Below are 22404 nucleotides of genomic sequence, written 5' to 3'. Positions count from 1 at the left end.
ATTAACTAAAAGAAATTGATTTTTCTTTTCATAACAAAAAATAATTTATATAATACACAGTGGGAAAAATATGTCCCTCCCCCAGTTATAAATTATTTAGTAATTTTTGTATTTTATATTATAAAATTTCAATAAATATCAAAAAATAACATTTTAAACATTCTCTGATTATTTTATTCAAGTTTTTATAGGTGAGCAATAGAGGATATTTTTTAATGTTGAAATGTATCAATAAAGGGTAAAAAAACTTTTTTAATTCTTTTATTGTTTTACATCCATAACCAAATGATTTCTGGTTTATGATATAGGAACAAGGTTCGCCATGTCTCCCCCCATCAGTGGGAGTCTCCCACAATTTTTTAGTTTACCCACATACATCTCACTCCCACAAAACTCCCACAATTCGAAATCTCCCACAATCTCCCACAAAAATCTCCCAACAATTTTTTAATTTCTCCCACAATTTTTTTTTAGCATTTTAATGTTTTTAATATATAAATAATAATTTTGAGAAACAGTATTTGATTATTTTTATATTTTTAAAATAAATTTTAAATATTTATTCGAAAAATATGTCTAGTTCTTTTATTTTATTTTTCCGCTAATTTTAAATTCTCCATCCAATCCAATCCATTCGACATTTTCAAAATTTGAAGTTAGAATAGTATGTATAATTATTATAAATATATTTTAAATTTCTAGATTCTATAATTGCAGTGCTCCACTCAACATTTTCATAGAAGAATAGAACTTTTAGAAGTGGATTACTTTGGTATTTCTGCAGCATAATTTAGTGAGCCTTTATTAAATTATATTCTTCTGATTGCAACTGCATATTAACAGCATATAGTAGATTTCCTATATGTAAAATTCCTAAATATACTTCTGCCATTTATTTTTGAAATTTTTTTTCAAATAGGACAGCTTTTATAATCTATTTATTTTTTAAAGGTTTGTAAAATTTTAAAATTCTACGATGGCGCGTATTAGGAGGAACCTGTCAACCAACATTATGCTGACTCAATTCTGTAAATACACTATGGTTTTTGCCAAATTCACTGAGGAATTATCAGATCAGAAAGCTGCCATGCAATTCATTGGTAATGCCAAATCTGCCATATTTACCATTATATATGGTTAGCTATGTCTTTGGATATTTCATATCTGGAGAAAATTTTTTTAATAGTTTTATAGAAATGACATTAATTTTGTTGAAATAGGGGAGGATCAAGGGAAATGTTTTGATATCTCCTTATTAGATGCATCTGTTAGAATTGCATATGTTTGCACATCTTTCAAATCGTCAAGAATTGACCTTCAGGATTTATATTCTAAAACATTGTTGATAGCCTTGCTCATTTTGTGTTCTACAAAGTATACTTTTCATTTATATTAGTTGTTAAATATTATGGGGAAAGATTCTACCAACATTGAGATGTTGAGTAACTCTCTGAATGTTGTACTGCATGATAGGTATTTACCATTTCCGCAACTGTAGTTGCATCTATATTATTTCTAATTTTTGAAGAATATTTTTGTTTTGCAATAGATGTTGATAGAATTCCCTGTACTGATTTATGCTTTGAAGATTTTTGATACCTCAAAATATCATATTCCCTTCCCCCATTGTATTAACTAAATACTGTAGAACAACTTCCCCGCACTGATTATAAATATTTTTTACATTGTAAATTTAAAATTGTTTGTTTTTTTATAAAATCTTATTTATACATTTATTTTTTTACATTGTAAAATTACAATTTTTTTATAAAATTTTATCTTGTTTACATTCTTTTGTAATTAAAAAAGATCGTTGGTTATTATTTTTAAACAAAATTAATATATTATAATAAATATGTTATTTTAATAATAAAGATAGTACTCTAAGAAATTTTGTGTCGTACAGTAATTACCTATTTTGAAAAATAGTTGCGTATTTTATTTTGGAAAATAGTTGGATATTTTATTTTGAAAAATAGTTGGCTATTTTATTCTAAAGAGTTACCTATTTTATTTTAAAAAAGAGTTGGAAATTTTATTTTGAAAAATAGTTGGCTATTTTATTTTGAAAAATAGTTGGCTCTTTTATTTTGAAAAATAGTTTGCTATTTTATTTTGAAAAATAGTTGGCTATTTTATTTTGAAAAATAGTTGGCTATTTTATTTTGAAAAATAGTTGGCTATTTTATTTTGAAAAATAGTTGGCTATTTTATTTTGAAAAATAGTTGGCTATTTTATTTTGAAAAATAGTTGGCTATTTTATTTTGAAAAATAGTTGGCTATTTTATTTTGGAAAAAGTTAGCTATTTTATTTTATAAATAGTTGGCTATTTTATTTTGAAAAATAATTACCTATTTTATTTTAGATTAGATTTTATATTTATAAAAAATAATAAGCGGATAACTAAGTCAATTCTAAATCCCGGCTGCAGGCCGGGCCTTTGCGGAGCTTCGGCCCGCAAAAAAATTTTTTTTTAGCAATTTCTCCCACAATTTATATATTTCTCCCACAAAATACGTAATTTCTCCCACAATTTGAAAATTTTGACCTGGCAACCCTGTATAGGACTCGACCTCGTGATTCCGTATATTAAATTTAATTATAAATGGGGGTCTTATTACATTTTAATAAATTTTGGTCGATGTTTACAAATTAGGTTGATTTCTTGTCATAAAATTATTTTACCAATTTCAAAATATGCCTAAAAATATTTACCAAAATAATACAAATGCTTATTTAATAATTGCACATGGCATAATATAAGAGGTGATAAATTCTTACTACCTCATATACTGCCAAGACTTCTTAATACCATGAAAGATCCATTTCTTAATAATTTAACCATTTTATCAATGAAAAAAAAATTTATCTAAAAAATTAAATAAGTATGATTAGAGGTGGGCGCAGGCCGTAAAATTACACTTGACCTATCGTGTTAACGGTGGGTTACGGCGTGAGTGTGAATAAATTTTAAATTAAATTTGCAATTTTATAAAAGAATTGTAACCAAAACGTAACCCTTATAATTTTTACATACTGAACCGTAACCGTCCCTGCTTAAATGTTTAACGAAAATTGTTGCAATTCGGATTTTTTATAAATATATTTATTAATATTTTTTTAAACAAAAAAGTCTTAACCTCATCCCTTTCATTCATTATATGCCTTAATTTTATACTATTACTTTTTTTAAATCCCTTATTTTGAAATTTTTATAACCAAAAAATATTTTTAAAGCGTAAAAGTAATACTATCAGTAAATATTCAAATAAAGTAACCCATGACGCGGAAAAAAAATACATATTAAATATCTCTAAAAAATAAAATTTTATGGTGCCAGCCAGGCGGCATAAAATATAATTTAATTGTTTTTTTAAAAAAAGATTCCGAATCCCCTTAAATATTTTTTTTTAAAAAATTTATTTTTCCGTAACCGAATATAATTATTTTTTGAAGGAGTAAAAAGAACATTTAGAAAAAACGGTTAAACCGGTTCAGTTTTTATATTTTAAAGAAATAATTTTAATATCCAGAATTATATAAACGTTCTCTTATAGTACTGGCGGTCCCGCAACACAAGTTTCTGTAGAAAAAGCTAAGTTCAAATAATATATTTAAAAATTATTTTGAATCTTATATATTTTTTTTATATATAATTCATAGATGCTTATAATATAAATATATTAGAAGATGGTTTCAATTAAAAATAAATTATGAACTAAACCTTTATAATTAGTTGAACAGAACCGAACCTTTATAAATTTCTTCTCAAGAACCATAACCAAAACGCAACCATTATAATTTTTTACATACTGAACCGTAACCGTCCCTGCTTAAATGTTCAACAAAATTATACCTAAAACGAATTATTTGTTATTCGATATTCGATTCGTATTTTACGAATACGAATAACACAATTATTCGATTCGAAAATTCGAATCGAATTCGAATAAGGAAAATATATTATTCGTCGAATAATTTTTTATCTATTATTCGATCGAATTATTCGAGATTATTCGACTAAAATAATTTATAGTATTAATATATATTGGAAAATAATCACATATAAATCATATATTATTATTAGGAATTATTTGAAATTATTTCAATTTAATAAAATCTCCTAGTGGAATAATGAAAATTGCGCCAAATTTTGAAACTCCATTTTAATTTATCTCATAATAGACCATTACTTTAGAAATTTCTTTTATGATAGAGAAGGACGAAGAAGGTAATTTATATAACACATAACATATACAATTATAATAAACTGTTAATCCCATCACATCAAGAATGACGGGCAAACCTGATATTTCTCTTTCATTTGATGATGGAGAAATCATAAATTTGACTTTTTGCCTAAAGTTTTTACCACTTTATTTGTAAAATATTGCTAATGCCGTGTTATCTAAAATGGCGAGGGACATATTGTCGATACAGGGATCTTCAACCCCATGTAAGCGACTCTTTTCTGTTGGAGCTCATATGGTTACAAAATACAGAATGTCGTTAAAGGAGGAAACAATCCGAAAAACTTTATGTTTGAAAAATTGGCTGTTGTCAGATTTATCTTCATTATAGATATGAATATTATATTGATTTTTCCACATTGTATATAAATGCTTCTATTTTGTCTCACTAATAAAATTTGTTTGTCTTTATCCTTAGTTAAATTTTACAAAATAAATTTTATAATAGATCTTTTTTAATTCATGGAATAAAATTTTCGAATCGAATCGAATAATCATTTTATTATTCATACGAATACGAATAATAAATTATTCGATTTAAACGAATACGAATAATGGAATTATTCGATTCGATTCGTATTTTTGTAGGTATAAACGAAATTTGTTGCAATAATTCGGATTTTTTATAAATATATTTATTAATATTTTTTAAAACAAAAAAGTCTTAACCTCATTCCTTTTCATTCATTATACGCCTTAATTTTATACTATTTACTTTTTTTAAAATCTCTTATTTTGGCCTTTTAATTATATGGTGCCAGCCGCAAAAAAAGACAAGAAAAGGTAATTAAATTATTTTATTTTTTTTTCATGGGGATTCGGAATATTTTTTAAAAATTTTTTTAAAAAAGATCACGAACTTGAATCCCCACGTTGGGATTCCGAATCCCATATGATTCCATATCCCAATACGACATAAAGAAAGATTATATTACAAAATTTAATATAGAAGGTGGCTGAGTGGGAAGAACGTTTGCCTTTAAAACGTAAATCATGGGTTCGAATCCAGTGGTATACAAAAAATTTTCTTAAAATTTAACATTAAAGATATATAGTCTCCATCGATTTATTTAACATTAAGATAGGAAAGTTGATAGAAAAAATTAACATTAAGATGATAGAAAAGTATTTCTTGATTACGGTGATTATATATATAGATCTTACTCCATTTTGATTTAAAACTTCTTATATTAACTGTCATATTTTGAACAAATTTTAAGCAATAATTAAAAATTAAAACCCTAAATTGATAAATATAATTCATTTTTTTAGAAATTTATTTTGTGATTAATTATTACCTAAAAATCGAATATAAATATGGATAATCACTCTGATGGGTTAACCTTGATTATCTAGTAACCCCTAACCCCACTCCAGATGAAGATTCGGGAACAATATGATTATGAATAGAGGATAGCTCATGGATAGGCAGGGTTTTGTGAGGGGGGGGGCATTAGGTAAATTCTCCCTCCATAACTTCCATTGGATAACTATAAGTCTACCTATTACAGGTCTTTGGGCAGTTATATTTAAATAATAATTTCGGGTTTTCATTTTCCTTTTTTAAAAATATTTTTTCTGAAAATTTTGAATTATAGTCATTATTTTAAAAAATTATTATCTTATACTAATTTTTCTTTTAAATTAGTGTTTATTGTAACTTTTTGAGAAGAAGGTTGGGGGAAGATAGGAGGATAATTTATTGGTTTAAAATGATATTTAAAAAAAGAACATTATATACTCTTATCATTATAATGATTCCTTCATAAGCGTATACAGGATTTTCTGAATAGGGAGAATTATGGGTATATTTTACACTCTTATATTTTATTGGAGGGCTATAGGTCAACCTATTGCAACAATCGGACCGAACTATACGGTAATTTTAGTTTAAACTTTTTTTAAAATGTTTTTTCTGAAAAATTTCAATTATAGTAATTATTTTTAACTTTATAAACTCTTTATTAAAACCTAATGTTTATAATTATATAAGAGAAGGATTGGGTTGATTGTAAAGGGATAATTTATATTCTCTTCAAATAATATTTACTCCTCCGGCTATGTCACTCATAAGTTGCATAACATTTGTAGAAAAATAACCGTTGTTAGAAATTAATATCTAAAAGTAATAGTCAAATACACTTATTTGATATTTGGAACTAGATTCTCATTTTAAGGCTTAGAAATAGCTCATGATGAGACATTTTAACTATATAATAGTGCAATATTGTAAAATGCCAAGATAATTCGGATTATATAAAATATGATGAATGTCCTAGTAAGATGCTATCTTCATCGAGTACAATGTATTATTCGGCCAATACCTCAGTGGAACGGGTTTTCTTCAACCTTAAACGCCGAATTTATAGATTCGATCGAGTCAAGTTTAATAAATATTCCAAATTTTCATTCAAATCCATATTCATATTTCTTATTTTTAATTAATTTGTATAATTTTGTCCCAATGAGGTCATAAACTTTAAAAAAAATTCTAATAACCATAACTTTAAAATAAAAAATTCAATTGAAGGAATTTTGAATAGATGTTTGAAATTCATGTGCATTACAATTGTTCACATTTTTTTAAATTGAATGTTATAATTTTAATATTATTTTGTAAATTCTTATGTATGTGTTTTTAATATTATTTTTGCTTTTGATAAGATTGAAATAAAATTTCTTACATTTAAAAAAATAAATTGATCGAATCAAATATGAATGTAAATTTGATAATTCTAACGAGTGTATATAGTAAAATACGGATAATGCGCTTTTCAATTCGCATTTTTTTAAATAGGCCTAGTAGGAAGAAATAAATCCTCAATATAATGGAAGGATCATTGATAGGTAAGAGAAAGTTATTTTTAAAATAATGGGTCTTTTCATTAAAATAATTATTTTTCCTTCAAATAAAATTCAAATTGCTAAAAATAACCTTTCACCAAGCCTTCATCTATATAGCTGTTCGATTTGGTTGGGAGGATATTATCAACCAATGCACATTTTCTATTTTCAAAATAAACTAATTATTTAAAAATATAATCATGCTATAAATATATTATTCAAGTTTAAATAAAATATACTATATACAAATTTAATTTAAAATAAAATATGACCGCTCTCTACTTGAATCAATTTTGGCAAAAGGAAAATAATTTTCTAGAAAAACCCCTTCATTTTTTTTATTTTTGATAATTTCTTTAAAGAAACCATTAGAAAAAATTTTCTGAGAATTATAATCCGTAATTTCAATTTTGCAGAATAGCGATTTTTAAAAAAGGTGCCATCTAGTTAATAATATTTTAAAAAATGCTCTATTATATAAATAAATTAAAAATGAATAGTTTTTTAAGGGTTAAATATCCTATACTTAATATAAACCATAATTCACAATCGACAAAATGTAGCGTAAACTTTGAACTTGACCTCATTTTATATAGAAGTGAATCGAGATTTGAGGAAGAATGTGCAGGATTAATCACCAAGGCATCATTTTCACCATTTCCTTCGATATTTGATATACTATCCGATATAGATGAGTTTTCATGAATTGATACATTATCGATCATTTCAGTTTGGTAACATAATTTAGCAATCTATTATAATATAATATTATTTGATTTAAGAAAATTTAAGAAAAAATAAAAGAATTTATAACGATTGTTAATTAGAAAGTTTTTAGGGGATGCGTCCCAAAGACTATAACTAAATCGCGTTCCAGGGACCCTTTCCTTAGACATATGAATCCCAAATACAACTGGGCAGGTCGTGTCCATGTCCATCTATGTCTTAATCTTTCTTTTCAATTATTGGATAATAAAAAATATATTTTTTAAAAATTCATAAAACATACTCTTTTTTATTAATATAATAATTAATGAAACTATTCATACACAAATAGTTACATTTCCTATCAATATTTATAAATATTACTTTCATATTCTAAGGTTAAGCTATTTTTATCCAAGGTCATGAGTGAGAGCTTAATCATGTTTTTTTTTAAATAATCGGGTGACAACTTTAAAAAAAATTAAAATTTAAACTAGCCAAATTAAAATCATATTATGCTATTATTGCTACATTTTTTCCGCGAAAGAGACAACGGCAAATATTGATTATCGCGAAAAGAAAATAACGCGAATGCATTTCTAGGAATGTTCTACCGCTTATGCTTTTCTATTACTGCAAAAACATTACCAATATTTATTATAGCGAATGTATCATAAATTCTCGCTAATGCATTTCTGCGGAAATATTACAGCGGATGCATTGCATTGCAATGATCGGAATCTACACGAGCAAAGGGGGAGGGGAGTTGGATAATTTTGCCTCCTAACATTTTGAAGGGGGTAATCATATAAAGGGGATAGGCTAAGTAGGGTAAATTTATTGGGGAGTTATCATTATATTTTAAGATGAAATAGAGCAATAATATATGTTGCAAAAATTTATTTAATATTTTGATTATAGACATATTATAATATACATATATTACTAAACATCGACCAAATCTATATATAGGGTATAAAATCATAGTCATTATTTTTCAAATAAAACTTATTTATGGATAATTTCCTGCTATATTTTTAAATATAATTTAATAGAGTTAGATATTCTAACAGCTAACTTATATTAATGCCAATATATACTATAATAATGCATTCATTGTAAATGAGGGGGTTTTTAATTTATTTTAAGATATTCATTTTAAAATATATGAAGGGATTACCATTATATTTAAAAACTTGTAATTATCATGGCAATATAACCACCGAAGGCAGCGTAATGGGGGGTAGGTATAGGTTTTTGAGAGGGGAAGATTGCTCTAGTAACTATTTTGTCATGTAGACGTTGACAGCTATGTATTACAGTGAAAACATATCAGTGAATACACTCTAGACAAAGCAGGATGTGGGCTAGGTTATATATAATATTAATGAATAATTATAAAAAATTTTCAACTTCTCCACCCGATAAAACAATTTTTAAGAAGTATATATATTCCTTTTAAATTTTGGTTGAGATTTTTCGATAATTACATGGTTTAGTTGGAAAAAATTATGGTAAGCGGTTGTAATATCTTTTGAAATAAATAAATCAGCACTTGAAATAAGCTAATCGGTTGTGTCACAACTTAGAATCATAATTAATAACTATTAACAATTGATAGAATTTCTTAATCATTGTCAATATTACGCCTCATAACAATTTATAATTGAAACGATTTAAATTTCTATATTATTATTGTATTCCAAATCTTAAGTTTTTGTCAATTTCTTGATCTTATTTAAAGATTTATAAAATATTATAGTTAGCATGATTACTTATTATTGATTTTATTTCAAAAATGTATAATAAAATTCTCATATATTTTATAGGAGGGCTGGTACATTTTTGCAAGTCTTTGGCTGAGTTTTATATTTTTTTTAAATAATACTTTTACACATTTTAGAAAATTCTTTTCTAAAAATTTTTAAATATAGTCATTATTTTTAAAATTATTAAATTTAAATAAATTTTTTAAAAATTTTTATAGTTATACATTTTTGGGGGAGGGAGGGTGGGTAGAGTCTATGGAAGTTTTTTATTATTATCTAAAATGATATACAAAAACAAGCTAATTATAGGAGGAAAGGTCCCCATGATTCCCCCGGTTACACATATGATATCGTTAATTAATCATCACAATTTAATATTCATAAGCTCGTAAAGGGAAGAGATCGTCCATTTAAAACTGCTTGCCATATATGGGGGAAATATTTGTGTCCTTCATCTCCTATAGTCCACGGCACAAGAAATATTTCGTAACCTTCTGGCAAATTTGGGTAATAGCTCTATTGAAGACACTCACATTCTCATGTTTTTGGTACAACACTCGTGTCACGAATAGCTAGAAGCGTTTTCAAGTTCTAATCTTGGTCTGTTGCTATTAAATGGAGAGTTAAGGGCGATAATAGGGCATAGAGTAGGTTGCAACCTATGTCTACCTCATAAATGTAAACAGTGTGGGAAATAGTATGACTCGAAAGCTAGATATGTCCTGCTTACATTCTAAGCAATAAATGTGATAATCTATAATAAATTGGGTTTAGCTAACAATCCAAATCGCCTTGAACCCGTTTACCTATGCCTGTCTGATGATAAAAGACCGGATGGCCTTACCAATACCCTTTAGTTTAGAGGAAACTCATTTGAATTCTCCTCTAATTAAAGATTAGTACGACCTTTTAGATTTTCACACCTCAATAGTTATCTCTACCAATGGGTCCTTAGATCCCCTAAACTACAAATTTTTTAAAATTATATGTTAAAGAAAAATTAAGATCGATGGAAATCGTAGATCCTTATTTTATAACTTACAAGTTAAATAATTTTATTCGCAAATAAATTAAAAAATATGGAAATCTATAAAATTTTAATATTGTATTTTTTTTAAAATGAATAACATGATTTGACTTAAGAATTTTTAAAAAAATTTATAATCGGTTTATATTTGTTTAAGGATATGTACAATTTCTAGTGGTTACACTATGGAGTTTCAAAATTATGCTCAGCTGTACTCCTAAACTAAAATTATTTTGTGAACGCTTAAAATATTATTTATTCGGGAAAAATGCTTTACGACTAAATACAAAAAATGAAATTAGCATCCATCTATTATATAAGCTTTTGATACCACCATACATATGCTTAACTTTAAAAAAATATCTTGCAAGCCGGGTGAGGTAAAAATTATTAGATTGTATTAGATTTTCGTAAAAAAAAAGTTTTTTTAAAATTTTTTCGGCCTGACCGGATTTTAATTATTAGGCCCGGTGGGATTTTTTTAAAAAAATTTTTAGGCCCAGCCAGGATTTTTTTAAATATTAAATTTACTTTTAATTTTTATAGATAACAATGGCGATGTAAAATATTTGGTTTAAAAAAAAGTAAAATACAGCCCGGCTCGTGTATCCGCTGATATAAATATAGTGAGGATTTATTCTTAATAAATGTTTTTAATGATTAGAATTTATACAAATTAGATGCTAATTATATGGTTATCAGATAAACATAATAAATTTAAGAACATGGGGATCAAATAAAAAGAGATAATTGAAAATTTTGATTTTGAAATTTATATTTTTTGGGCTTAAAAATATATTATATTTTTATATATAAAATTTTGAAATCTTTATTTTTGAAGTAATTTATCAAATGTAAGAGATTTTGTGGTATATTTGGTAAATTTTTAAACATGTAGTAGAATTGTGGTAGTTGATTTGAGTGTGGTAGATTTCGATTTTTTAAGAAAATTGTGGCAGACATCTAGTCAATGTGGTAGACCTGACAACCCTGCTTGCAAGTCATAGGTATAATCAAGATTTTTTTGCGAAAAAAGAATTTTGACCTTCCCCCCCCCCTTTTTATAAATTATATAGATTAAGAACCTTTATGAAAATTACATTTTTTAGAGAGGAGAAAGGGGGAGGGGTATTTTTATTAGCAAAATTATATTTTAAAAAACTTGTAACTGGGGGATCCCCTCAGCCCGATTAAGTCGATATGCAAGTTACAAGCCAATCATAATAAGATTGGTTTTTCAAAATTTTATTTTTAAGGAATATACTAATTTTAGTTATTTATGATATTAGAAATTATATTTAATAATTTCTTAGTATGAATTTATTTTTTAAATACTAAAAGATCTCAAATTAATTAATATAATATACTAGATAACACACCTTTTGATCACGCTTTACAGAATCCGTTTCTATTTGTGTATCAGATTGGGATTTATAAAGTAAGGATTTAAGATGGGATAAATCATCGAATTTGGGTATGAATAAAAAATTAGGATTATCTAGCCTGGGAATCTCAGCCGATCTCACCCTCATCGTCTCATTCATCAAATCGTAGAATTGTAATGAATTATTAGGAGGGAAATTGTCACCAGGATGAATCAACAATTTCTCCAAATTTTTATTCTTCTTCATTTTCCTGTCATAATTATATCCTTTCTAAAGAAAATTATTACGGATGTTGTATTTAAATCTCCTAGGGCGTTTAATATTTATACATGAGATTTCAATTATATCCTAAAAAATTTATTTAATTTATTAATTTTGGATTGTCAAGATATTTACTTATGATTGAATCAAAAATATCTATAAAATGCATTTTAAGATCGTTATTATAAAATGATGATTCCATTTTTTATTTACAATAATTATAGTAATATATACATCTATTAGAACTAATTAGAAATTTTAAATCTAATTTAATGTAGATAAATTTAAGATCCTAAATATAAAATAATCGTTTTTTTAATTAAATAATAAATTTTTTTTTGTAAATTAAACAAAGTTCCAGATTATGGTTATTTTCTGGACATCCATTTTTTTAAAAGTAAACTGAAAATCGTATTGTGTAATTATTATATTTTTTTCACTTTTTGACTTAATAGCTGCCGGATATTTTTTTAGTTAATATAGATATTATTAAAATACTTTAACAAAACAGTTTATTTAGTGGAGGAAATAATAATTGTTGTATTGCTAAAATTTAAGTAATAAATTAAGATATAATAATTCATATCAAATTTTCCTTTTCCTTTTTATTGAATCTGCTTTCTTCAGATCTTTGCTTGCTTCAGTCTTTTTACTTCCCAAAATTATGTTATCAATATTTTTTAAAGCGTTAATCAAATTCGTAACGCACTATTTTTTCGATATCAGGTGCGTACCGCAGCCCACAAAAAATTCAGAAGCCGGCTAAAATATTTTTCAAAATTATACTGGATCCTACCTCTTATCGCATATATTTTGCAATTTACATTCATATTCACATCTTTAAATTTTTCCTTAGTGTTATATTTATCTACCATTTTAATAAAATTTCCCACAAAATCATTTAAAACTTTTTCCATAGCAAAAAAAAAATATTTCAAAAAATGACACCAGTACTATAAAAACGGCTGAAAGCTCAATATGGGAACTTAAGGAAATTAAAGCAGAGTTCATGAATTTAATATTTATCTGCCTTGACTCGCAGCATGACAAGTCCATCGTTCCAATATTATATTAATATAGGGCCAGTCAAAGGATACTATAAAATAAATCTATTTATCTCCCTCTTGGACACTTTTGTAACTTAAATGAATGAAAGACTCTTAAATAATCAGGCAGCTTTTACATATCTGAAAATATTATTATCGCAAAATCCTTCTGAATCTATTTCAAATCTTGATATAGAAAAAATTAAATATTTGGCAGATTTTTATTGTGAGAATATTAAAGTTATAATATACTATTATAATTCTTCTTTTTTGTGCAATAATTTTGCTTGAAATATATGCTATAAATCTTTTATAGCAGCACAGCAATAACTAGCTGAATGTAAACATTTTTCCATGGGGGGGGGGGGGAATAAAAAGGTGAACTTTTCCCAAACCCCGTTTTGCCAGGCCTTTGACCCTTTCTATAAAAATATTTTATATTATTTATTTTTTAGTGGTTATCTTTATATCATATTCATTGCTGAAGTGGAAGCACTAATTCAAAAATATGACAATGTTTAGTGTTTTATTAACATCTGACTTAAAAAAAATAAAAAATTATTAGTAAAAAAGTTTGCCAACCTTACGATAAAGTGGCTGAGAGTATTATTCCGAAAATTTTAACAATGTTTAATGCTATATTGTAAATTAATATAAGCCGTTTATTGGCCTTATGCTAGAATGGGAAATATATAAAGTATTATATATCTGGGGTGCGCTAATATTAAGTGCATGACTAGTACTTTTAATTCCACAATAATGAGAACCACAAAAAGAAATTGATTTATAAACAAAATAAAAGCTATGACGTCATACTTTAAATGTGAAGTTTGCCAAGTTTTTGGAATAATCGACAACTTGTATCAAACCAATGAGTAATTAGAATATTTTATTCTATTTGGTAGATGATTTAAAGGGAAATATTGCCAAAAATAAATAATTGTAAAAATTACCATTATGCCAGAAAGGAGAATGTAGAAGTTGCTATCTGATTTGCGTTGATATTTAGAGCCATTATTCTTTAATCAATTTCGCCAGCCGCAACTAAAGTAACTGAATTACGAAGTAAATACAAACTATGATATCACGCCTTAAGCTTAAAGTCATCTAAATATATGAAAGCATTATCTTTGAGTGCTTATTTCAGTACTTCAACTCGTTTGATAGGTAAAGAAAAACATTATTGGCAAAATAAAAATAAATTGTCAAGATTGATATTCATGTTAGAAGGAAAATAGAAGCGATGAAAAATATTTAAGGAATGATTAATACCTTCTAATTGATCAATTAGTTATTCTAATCACTAAATAAAAACAAATTATAAGCGAAATAAAATCCAGTGTCCGCTTTTAGCTGAGTCTTATATATCGAATTTTAAAATTACGATTCAAAAATCAATTACGTCTAAATATACATTAAAGTTTTTCCCAAATTCAAAATATTTTTGAATCATATCATATGATTCTATAATTTTTATAGATGTTTTTAGTTTATTTGATAGATATTTAACAATATAAATTATATTATTAAGTTTATAAATATCTAATTTGTTAACAAATATAAATTATATTATTAAATTAAATAATTATTTCTTTAAAAAAAATATTTTTTTTTAAATAATAAAAGGATAATAAATAAGGTTGATAATATTTGAAAAAATGCTATAGATTCTTTGCATAATTTTAAACATATTGAGACTATTTTCCAAATATATAAAAATTATTTTATATTTTGGCAACTCAATTTATTAGTACCTCTCTACCAATGAATGACATTTTATTTATCAAGAATAAAAACATACCTAAGAGGTAGTGGGCTCGATTTAATCCAATTTTTTTTAAAAAATGGCTAACTCAATAATTTAGCCACAAAATATAGCATAAGTCTCGAGATTTCGCTAATAAAGTCCAAACTTTGCGCCATATATGAGCAAAATCTTAAGGCTTGCTTTCTGAGTACAATATTGAGTTACCCGTTTTTATTGGCTCAATTCGAGATATTTAACAATATTACTGAGAAGGCTACCTCTTAAAATAGATTGGATGAATTAGCTATCCACCTTAATATACATATGGAGTTGACACCAAGTAGAAGCACTGATAAAATCACTGAAAAAGCTAAATCCAAAGATGATTTAATTTCACATTTTAAACTTATATATGCTTCTTAATTATATTATATGCCATTTTTGATACACTATATAATTTTACATATATACTTTGTAAGTTTATATATGCAATAATTCCTAAGAATATTTTTGTGCTTCTATACTTCCAACATTAATATTTTTTTAAAAATATAATTTAAATTTATATATCAAATTTTAAATGCTTAAATTTGTGTCCTGGTTCTACTTAATCTTGAGACTCAATTGTTTTTTAGCCTGGACTAAACAGCTTTTGAAATAAGACATCTTATTTTAGTTTGTTTTAAGTATTTAGATGGCATTGCTATTTTTCGTATTTCATTCTCGTTGTTTTTTTGCTTTTTACATTTTTTTTTTCGTTTTTATCTAAATCTTCCTTTTGCGTTTAGGCTGTTTAGTAATAAGCTTCCTGAAAAAACTTTATTTTTTTTACAAATTTCTTCTTCGAGATATCGTTCATAGCGATTCATATGCCGTTTATACATTTAATAATATTTATCATTAATTTATAGTGTATTAGAAATTGTCAATATTTATAGTCACTAGTCCTAATAAATTTATGAAATTTAAAATATTCTTAAATAAGTCCTAATATATTTCTTACAAAAATATAAATATCTCCCCTACTCCCCATAGCGATGCGTACACTCCTGTTATTTAGTCAATTCATATTCACAATTTTTTTATATCAAATTAAATATTTTAACTACAAAAAGGTTGAGCTTCAGGCTATCTGTAGGGCTCCAATTATTCCATTAAATTTAAATTAAATCTGTAAGGGTTGCTGAAAATCTATTTTTTTAAAAATTGAGTTGAAATGTAATTCAATATTTACACAAATAAAAATGCTACAACCACATGATATGTGTTTTACGAATTTGGCATACTAATAGGGGGGGGGGGGTCGGTATGTTTTAAGCCACATATAAAATTTGGTGGCATCAATGAGATCAAGGTGAGTATTTATGGAAATATTTTGCATTAGTCGCTTAGAAATGTACAAGATTCCTACCAAATTTTCCCTAATTACTAACTATTCACTAGTTTGAACTTCCCCCATTTGACTCATATCAAATCCTTTGTATTTAACAAGGTGGCATTTTAGAGGTTTTTTTTGACTTTGTATACATAAACTTATGTCTTATTTAAAAGTTAATTTAATTTAGACTTGAGTTTCTAGAACATAGATGGTGAAATCTTATGCTCGTCAGAGTCTAATATTATTAATATTCTTTTTCCATTTGGGAAAATCTGAGATATCTAAAAAAATAAAACTATTGAATTATACGATTGCAAAAATATGTCTCGCATATATTAACTCTGTTAAGCTATGAATTAGCCAATGCTTGGATATCTGAAGATCCTTTTCTCCCAAAAATATATTCTCAATGTTAAAAAATATCTGAGTGTTTGATGGGAATTTCATACTTGATGTTTATAGTTTCAATGTAAAAATTATATATTAAGAAATATCATTTTCAATGTATTCAAAAATTTGACGGATTTTATATTTAAAAAAATCTATTTCAAACAAGGCCAATAGAATCTAGTTTTATATTTTGAATCATATACAAAAGTATTTATAATTTTATACGTGAGTTTTTTGTATCTTTTAGTATCTATTTTAAATTCCAGCCGGACTTAAACAATAAAAGGAGACTTTCCGCGAATTTATTTTAAGATGTAATTGATCTTTTAAATTGTTGATTATTAATAATAAATTGATCAAATTCTGTTTAGTTGTCTTGTTATTTTGTATACAGAATAGTTTACACTGAATTAAGAATATCAATGTTTTTTTTAAATTTAGTGTGTCAGAAAATATGCCTTTAAATAATAAATATACTTGTTATAAGAAAATATTTATTTTACCTAAAAATAATTGTTTCCATAAATTTATCTCTGATTAGAATCTGTAAATAGCAATTATATTTAATAATAATGATTAACTCAATCAAAATTCATTTATAATAAATATTGTTAAATGCTACCTTCCAAAGTAATGATCTAATCGCTATTAGTTTCAAAGAATAGATTTCACTAATTAAATATTACTTAAGGATTTTGTATAGATAATTAGTATTTACAAAAGCTTGGTTCACTTAGATCATATAAAGTGTGACATATTAGTTATGAATTTGATTATAACATTGTTTCTTTTTTGGGGTCTCGATACTGATTGAGAAATTAAAAAGTGATAGTCCGATAATAAATCGTAAATCACATATTTCATTCTTCTATATTTTCCATTCTAGCAAAATATCAATTTTTTAAAATTTGCTAATATCTTTTTTTTAAATGTCTTCCAAACTGATTCAAATAATATAGGATATATACTAAATATTTGAAAAAATCTTCAGAATCTTTTTAATCATATGGATGCCCATTACTCTACTATACTGGTTAAAAGGATTTTATTTTATTTTATTTATTGTCACTAACACTAATAAAATATGAAACATTAGCATAGATGTTAGAATTTGTGCTTACACAATTGTTTAGCAAACTTAAACCGAGATCATATTAAGATATTAAATATTTTAAAAAGGTAAAATAAAAATAATCTCGTAAAAATCAATACATATCAGAATCGTTTTTATAATGGGAGGACCCAACCCTAGACTGAACATCCAGATTATAGAAAAAATGTTTCAAAGAAAAAATAGTGTTATCCATTTAAAAAAATTTTCCATGTTGGATTTTGATTCATATTTTAAATTATGATTGTAATTTAACTTTTAAGTATTATTTTACAATCCTGGTATTAATAATTTTATTTAAAAATTTATAAGCAAATAGAATATCATTAGTATTTTTATTGCTTTTTCTTACAACATACAAGGGCATATCCGTTAAATTTTATTCTTGATGGAAATCAATTTTATGATTTTTATTTTTTAGATTAATAAATCCTCATATAAAATTATCCATTAAAAATATCGAAAATCATATCGAATCTAACTTTTTTCAGATTTACGTGATACGTGATATATAGCGCATTCGCCCTCTAACGTTGAAAATACAACAGAGCAACGCTAGGTTTTCCTCATTTCCATCTAATTGGAATTTATTAATTTGGGGGAGAAAAAAATATGAGACATTTCTAAGAAATGTTATTAAAACGTCTATAGACTTAGAGGAAAAGAGCGGGACCAAAAAATAGCCTATACCCAAGAACTGCTTTTAAAATTAATTACTTTAAAGGTGGGAGGTGGATAATTTAACTTGAAAAGCTTTACTGTAAGTTTATTTATTTTAGAGGTAAAAAAGAAAAATACTTTCGAGAGGAATAAATCCACAAGAGAAATCGAGGAAGAAAAGTAAGAAAAAGGTATGTGAACTAGAGATCCCTAGGAACAAATTTCATCTGAAATATCTATCTTTGATGCGAAAGAGTTTTCTGATAGACCTTTTGCAATTATTAAGCTTTATAAATTGTTTCATGTTTACATTCAGCTCCATCACGTCTTTTATAGCTTTGTAATACCATAACGATTTATATTTAGTATACTGTTTCCCTTTATGTGTATATAACCAAACGATAGCATCATGTGCAAGGTTGTGATCTGAATTCCTTATTATATGGGCTAGGAACTGTATCCGACGTTTTTTTAACGTAATATTTATCGGAGTGTGGCTAGATTTCCTCCAGAGATTAGAGTTAGAGATGACTCTGGGATAAAAAATACCATTTATAGTTCTCAGACAATTATTAATAAAGGATTGAATACGTCTTAAGTCAGTCTTGTTAACTTCCCATATTCACTTCCATATAATAAAATGGGGATAACAGTAGAGTTGAACAACCTCGTAAAAATCAATATTTCCTTAGACTTCCACATGTACATATAGAACGCTCTTTTGGCTTTTTGCGTTATAATCTTCATTTCCTCTTTACATTCCCCCTTGTTATTAAGCATCACACCCAGGTATTTGATATTATCTACTTTTTTGATAACGTTCCCGCCTACCAAAAGATTTTGGAGCGGTGGTGTATTTGGCGAAGAAAGAATAACCGTTTTATTGAAATTAATTTTTAAACCAACTCTGAGGCTTATGGTTTCGATAAGGTAGATCAGACTTACAGTCTCTTCAATATTTTTTGATATTACAACAATATCGTCGGCATACGAAACGATCTTATTGACACCTGTTGGCAATCTATCCATTTTGAACACTATGATAAAATATTTTTTCTTTTCAAATTTTAAAAAATCTACATGTATTTTTTCATATGGAACATTAGACCCAAAGTCAGCCAAGTTTGCAGCAGCATTTACCTCCTTTATGACTTTATCTATTATCATGTTAAAGAGAGGTGGTGATAAAGTGCAACCTTGTTTTACTCCCTTTTTTATCTTGAAGGAGGGTGATATTTTATCGTTTGTTTTAAAACATGAAGTTAATTTGGAATAATGATTCTTAAGATGGAGATAATATTTTGTTCGATACCACACTCTGATAGTGCTACCCATAAGGCGTTATGGTCCACATTATCGAAGGCCCTACTAAAATCGATAAAAGTGTAATAAGACGGAATCCTGTATTTCCAGCACTTTTGCATAATTATTTTCAGCGATAAAATAGGTTCCAAAATGTTTTTATTTGGCCTATATGCGCAGATATATTTAGAAAGAAGATGGGGTGTAGAAGTTAAGATCCTGTTCTTGATGAGTGTCATAAAGACTTTCGATACACAGGAGGTCAGAGCTACTGCCCGATAGTCCGCGAATTTCTTAGGTTCCTTGATTTTCGGGAAGTTGCACAGGAGAGATTTATTCCATTCTGTCGGAGTTTTCCCACTTTCCCAAATTTTGTTAAAGAGAGCAAGGAGAAAAGAAGAGATTATGTTCGGGGATATTTTTAAATATTCAGCAGTAATTTTATCCAAACCCAGAGCTCTATTGTTCCGTAGTTTCTTTACGATGTTTGAAACATTTGAAGAGAAACCAGCCGGGGATATAATTGTATGAGAATTCATAGTAGTTAAAGGTAGCCTTGCGGGAGTCGAAAATCGACATATAATGATCCAGCCACAGTGCCATTTGCTCATCTTGGTCTGTTATGGTTTTCCCATTCGCTAAGACAATCATAGGAAGTTTCACGAAGCAACTGGATTTGCAGAAGTACTTTAATTTTTTATATGCATCGTAGATCCTGTTCTCTTTCATATCTTTGTCAATGTCAGCCGCCCTTTTAGCAATAAAAATTCTCCTATCTTTCCATAGTAATCTTTTAATGTCTTTCCATAAATCAATGTTAGAGCTGTTCGTCATTCTTAGTTGATATATCTTCCCAAGAGTTTCATCAGACATCCATTCTTTCCTAGATACAAGATTTACGTTTGGCAGTCTCTCATAAGATTCCGCTAGTTCTTTCTTAAAAAGTTCCCAGCAAACTTCAACGTTTCCATTTCTGGTAGTATTAATAAAGGTTCCTTTTTTAGAAATAAGGGATTGTTCAAAGAGAGTTTTGTTTCCTTGCAATAGAAACTTATTTGCTTTACGTGGAAAAATTATATTGGACGAGGTAGCATTGACCACCATTAAGTTAGGAATACTATTATTGTGATATCCCCAGATGTTTTTTATTTTTATAACTGCAATAACCATCTTATGATCAGATATGTTAACCCTAGTAGATGCTTTAACATCTACAAACCAACTATGAATATTGGAAATAAAGAAGTCAATTTGAGATATCTGTCTGCCCCTCACAAAGGTATATTTGTTGATATCACGATGGCAGAAAAAAGTATTTTCTACCTTAAAGTTTTTGTTACTGCAGTAATCTAGGAATTTTATGCTGTCTACATCATTAGATTGTTGAATGGCAGCTTGCCCAATAACTCCTCTACTTATATATTCACTGTCTTTTCCTAGATCACCCAGGATTATTACGTTATATCTATTTGAGAGGGAGTTTAATATATTTATCATTTCGTCCAAAAAAATTTTCCTCATGTTCCAATTAGGTGGGGCGTAAAAATTCACAACAATAGTGGATCTAAACTTGGTATTCAGATATAGAAGTCCACATCTCTCCGATACAGGTACAAATTTTATAATGTATTTATGTAAACGTTTCTTAGTCAAAAAGGCGATTCCGGCCCAACTATTTGAAGTGGTTCCCGAACTAAACATCTTATATACACTAAAATTTGCCATACTGTTACCTGGGCAATGAGTTTCCTGGATGCCTATTAAATCTACTCCTTCTGCTTCCAACAATCTTAATAGAACCGCCAATTTATTATTTAATCCATTTATATTTAATGAAGCTATTTGTAACTTTCCTGCGAATAATTCCTAAACAAACCAACCGTGAGTAATATAAATACAGAAAATATATAGAAATTTAAATTAGAAAATCATACCTTGAAATAAATTTAGGCATGAGTAATGCGTGAGCAATATGGATACAGAAAAGATATAATTTAAATTAGAAAAATCATATCTTAAAATAAATTTAGGACAAAAAACAAATACTTTGTCCTCTATTTAACCTACCATGCTTAGATAATTCATAAAGAAAAATAATTCCAAAAAAAAACCCCGCTACTAATAGTCAAATAGACTCCTATTTCTTAACATTTTAATTCTAGTGGTAGTGTTCGAACTACTCATGCATTAAGGGTAGTCTAAACTACTTATTTACTACACATAAAAAGAAATCATGAAAAAGTATAATAATACATTGTTAATCAAGAGAAGGTTTTACAAAATGACTTCGTTCAGTTTTTAGGACTACCACGATTTTAGTACAACTAAACTTCTAAAAATTTAATCACTTAAGAAACCATAAAATTAGTAAAAGGATGAAAATTGCTATATCAATGTATTCTAATTTGCATAATTTTACTGATAATAATGTATTCTAATTTGCATAATTTTACTGATAACTGTTAAGATCAGAAACAGTTAAATTAGAGTACAATTTCAAAGAAACCTGTTTAGTAGAGCAAAAGAA

General features: G+C 26.8%; 2 protein-coding genes across 2 annotated transcripts in view; both read right to left on the bottom strand.

Moving 5' to 3' along the window:
- LOC135926789 (uncharacterized) overlaps nucleotides 1–12317 on the bottom strand; it is a 41163-nt gene extending 28846 nt beyond the window's left edge. Inside the window, exons 1-3 of the mRNA XM_065462720.1 lie at nucleotides 11977–12317; nucleotides 7679–7848; nucleotides 7188–7258 (exon numbers count right to left, since the gene is read on the bottom strand). Coding sequence (XP_065318792.1) covers nucleotides 7188–7258; nucleotides 7679–7848; nucleotides 11977–12228 — 493 coding nt within the window. The 5' untranslated portion in view covers nucleotides 12229–12317. The remainder of the gene's footprint in view (nucleotides 1–7187; nucleotides 7259–7678; nucleotides 7849–11976) is intronic.
- An 8019-nt stretch (nucleotides 12318–20336) lies between these two features.
- On the bottom strand, nucleotides 20337–21602 carry LOC135926788 (uncharacterized). The gene has a single exon (XM_065462719.1). It carries the CDS (start codon nucleotides 21600–21602, stop codon nucleotides 20337–20339), a length of 1266 nt encoding a protein of 421 aa, XP_065318791.1.
- Between the last annotated feature and the right edge of the window lie 802 nt (nucleotides 21603–22404).

This window comes from Gordionus sp. m RMFG-2023, chromosome 3 (genome assembly GCF_954871325.1).
Source record: "Gordionus sp. m RMFG-2023 chromosome 3, tfGorSpeb1-WG-v2, whole genome shotgun sequence".
Classification (NCBI taxonomy): domain Eukaryota; kingdom Metazoa; phylum Nematomorpha; class Gordioida; order Chordodea; family Parachordodidae; genus Gordionus; species Gordionus sp. m RMFG-2023.
The sequence above is the reverse complement of the archived record's forward strand: the minus strand, read 5'-3'. Positions and strand labels throughout refer to the sequence as shown.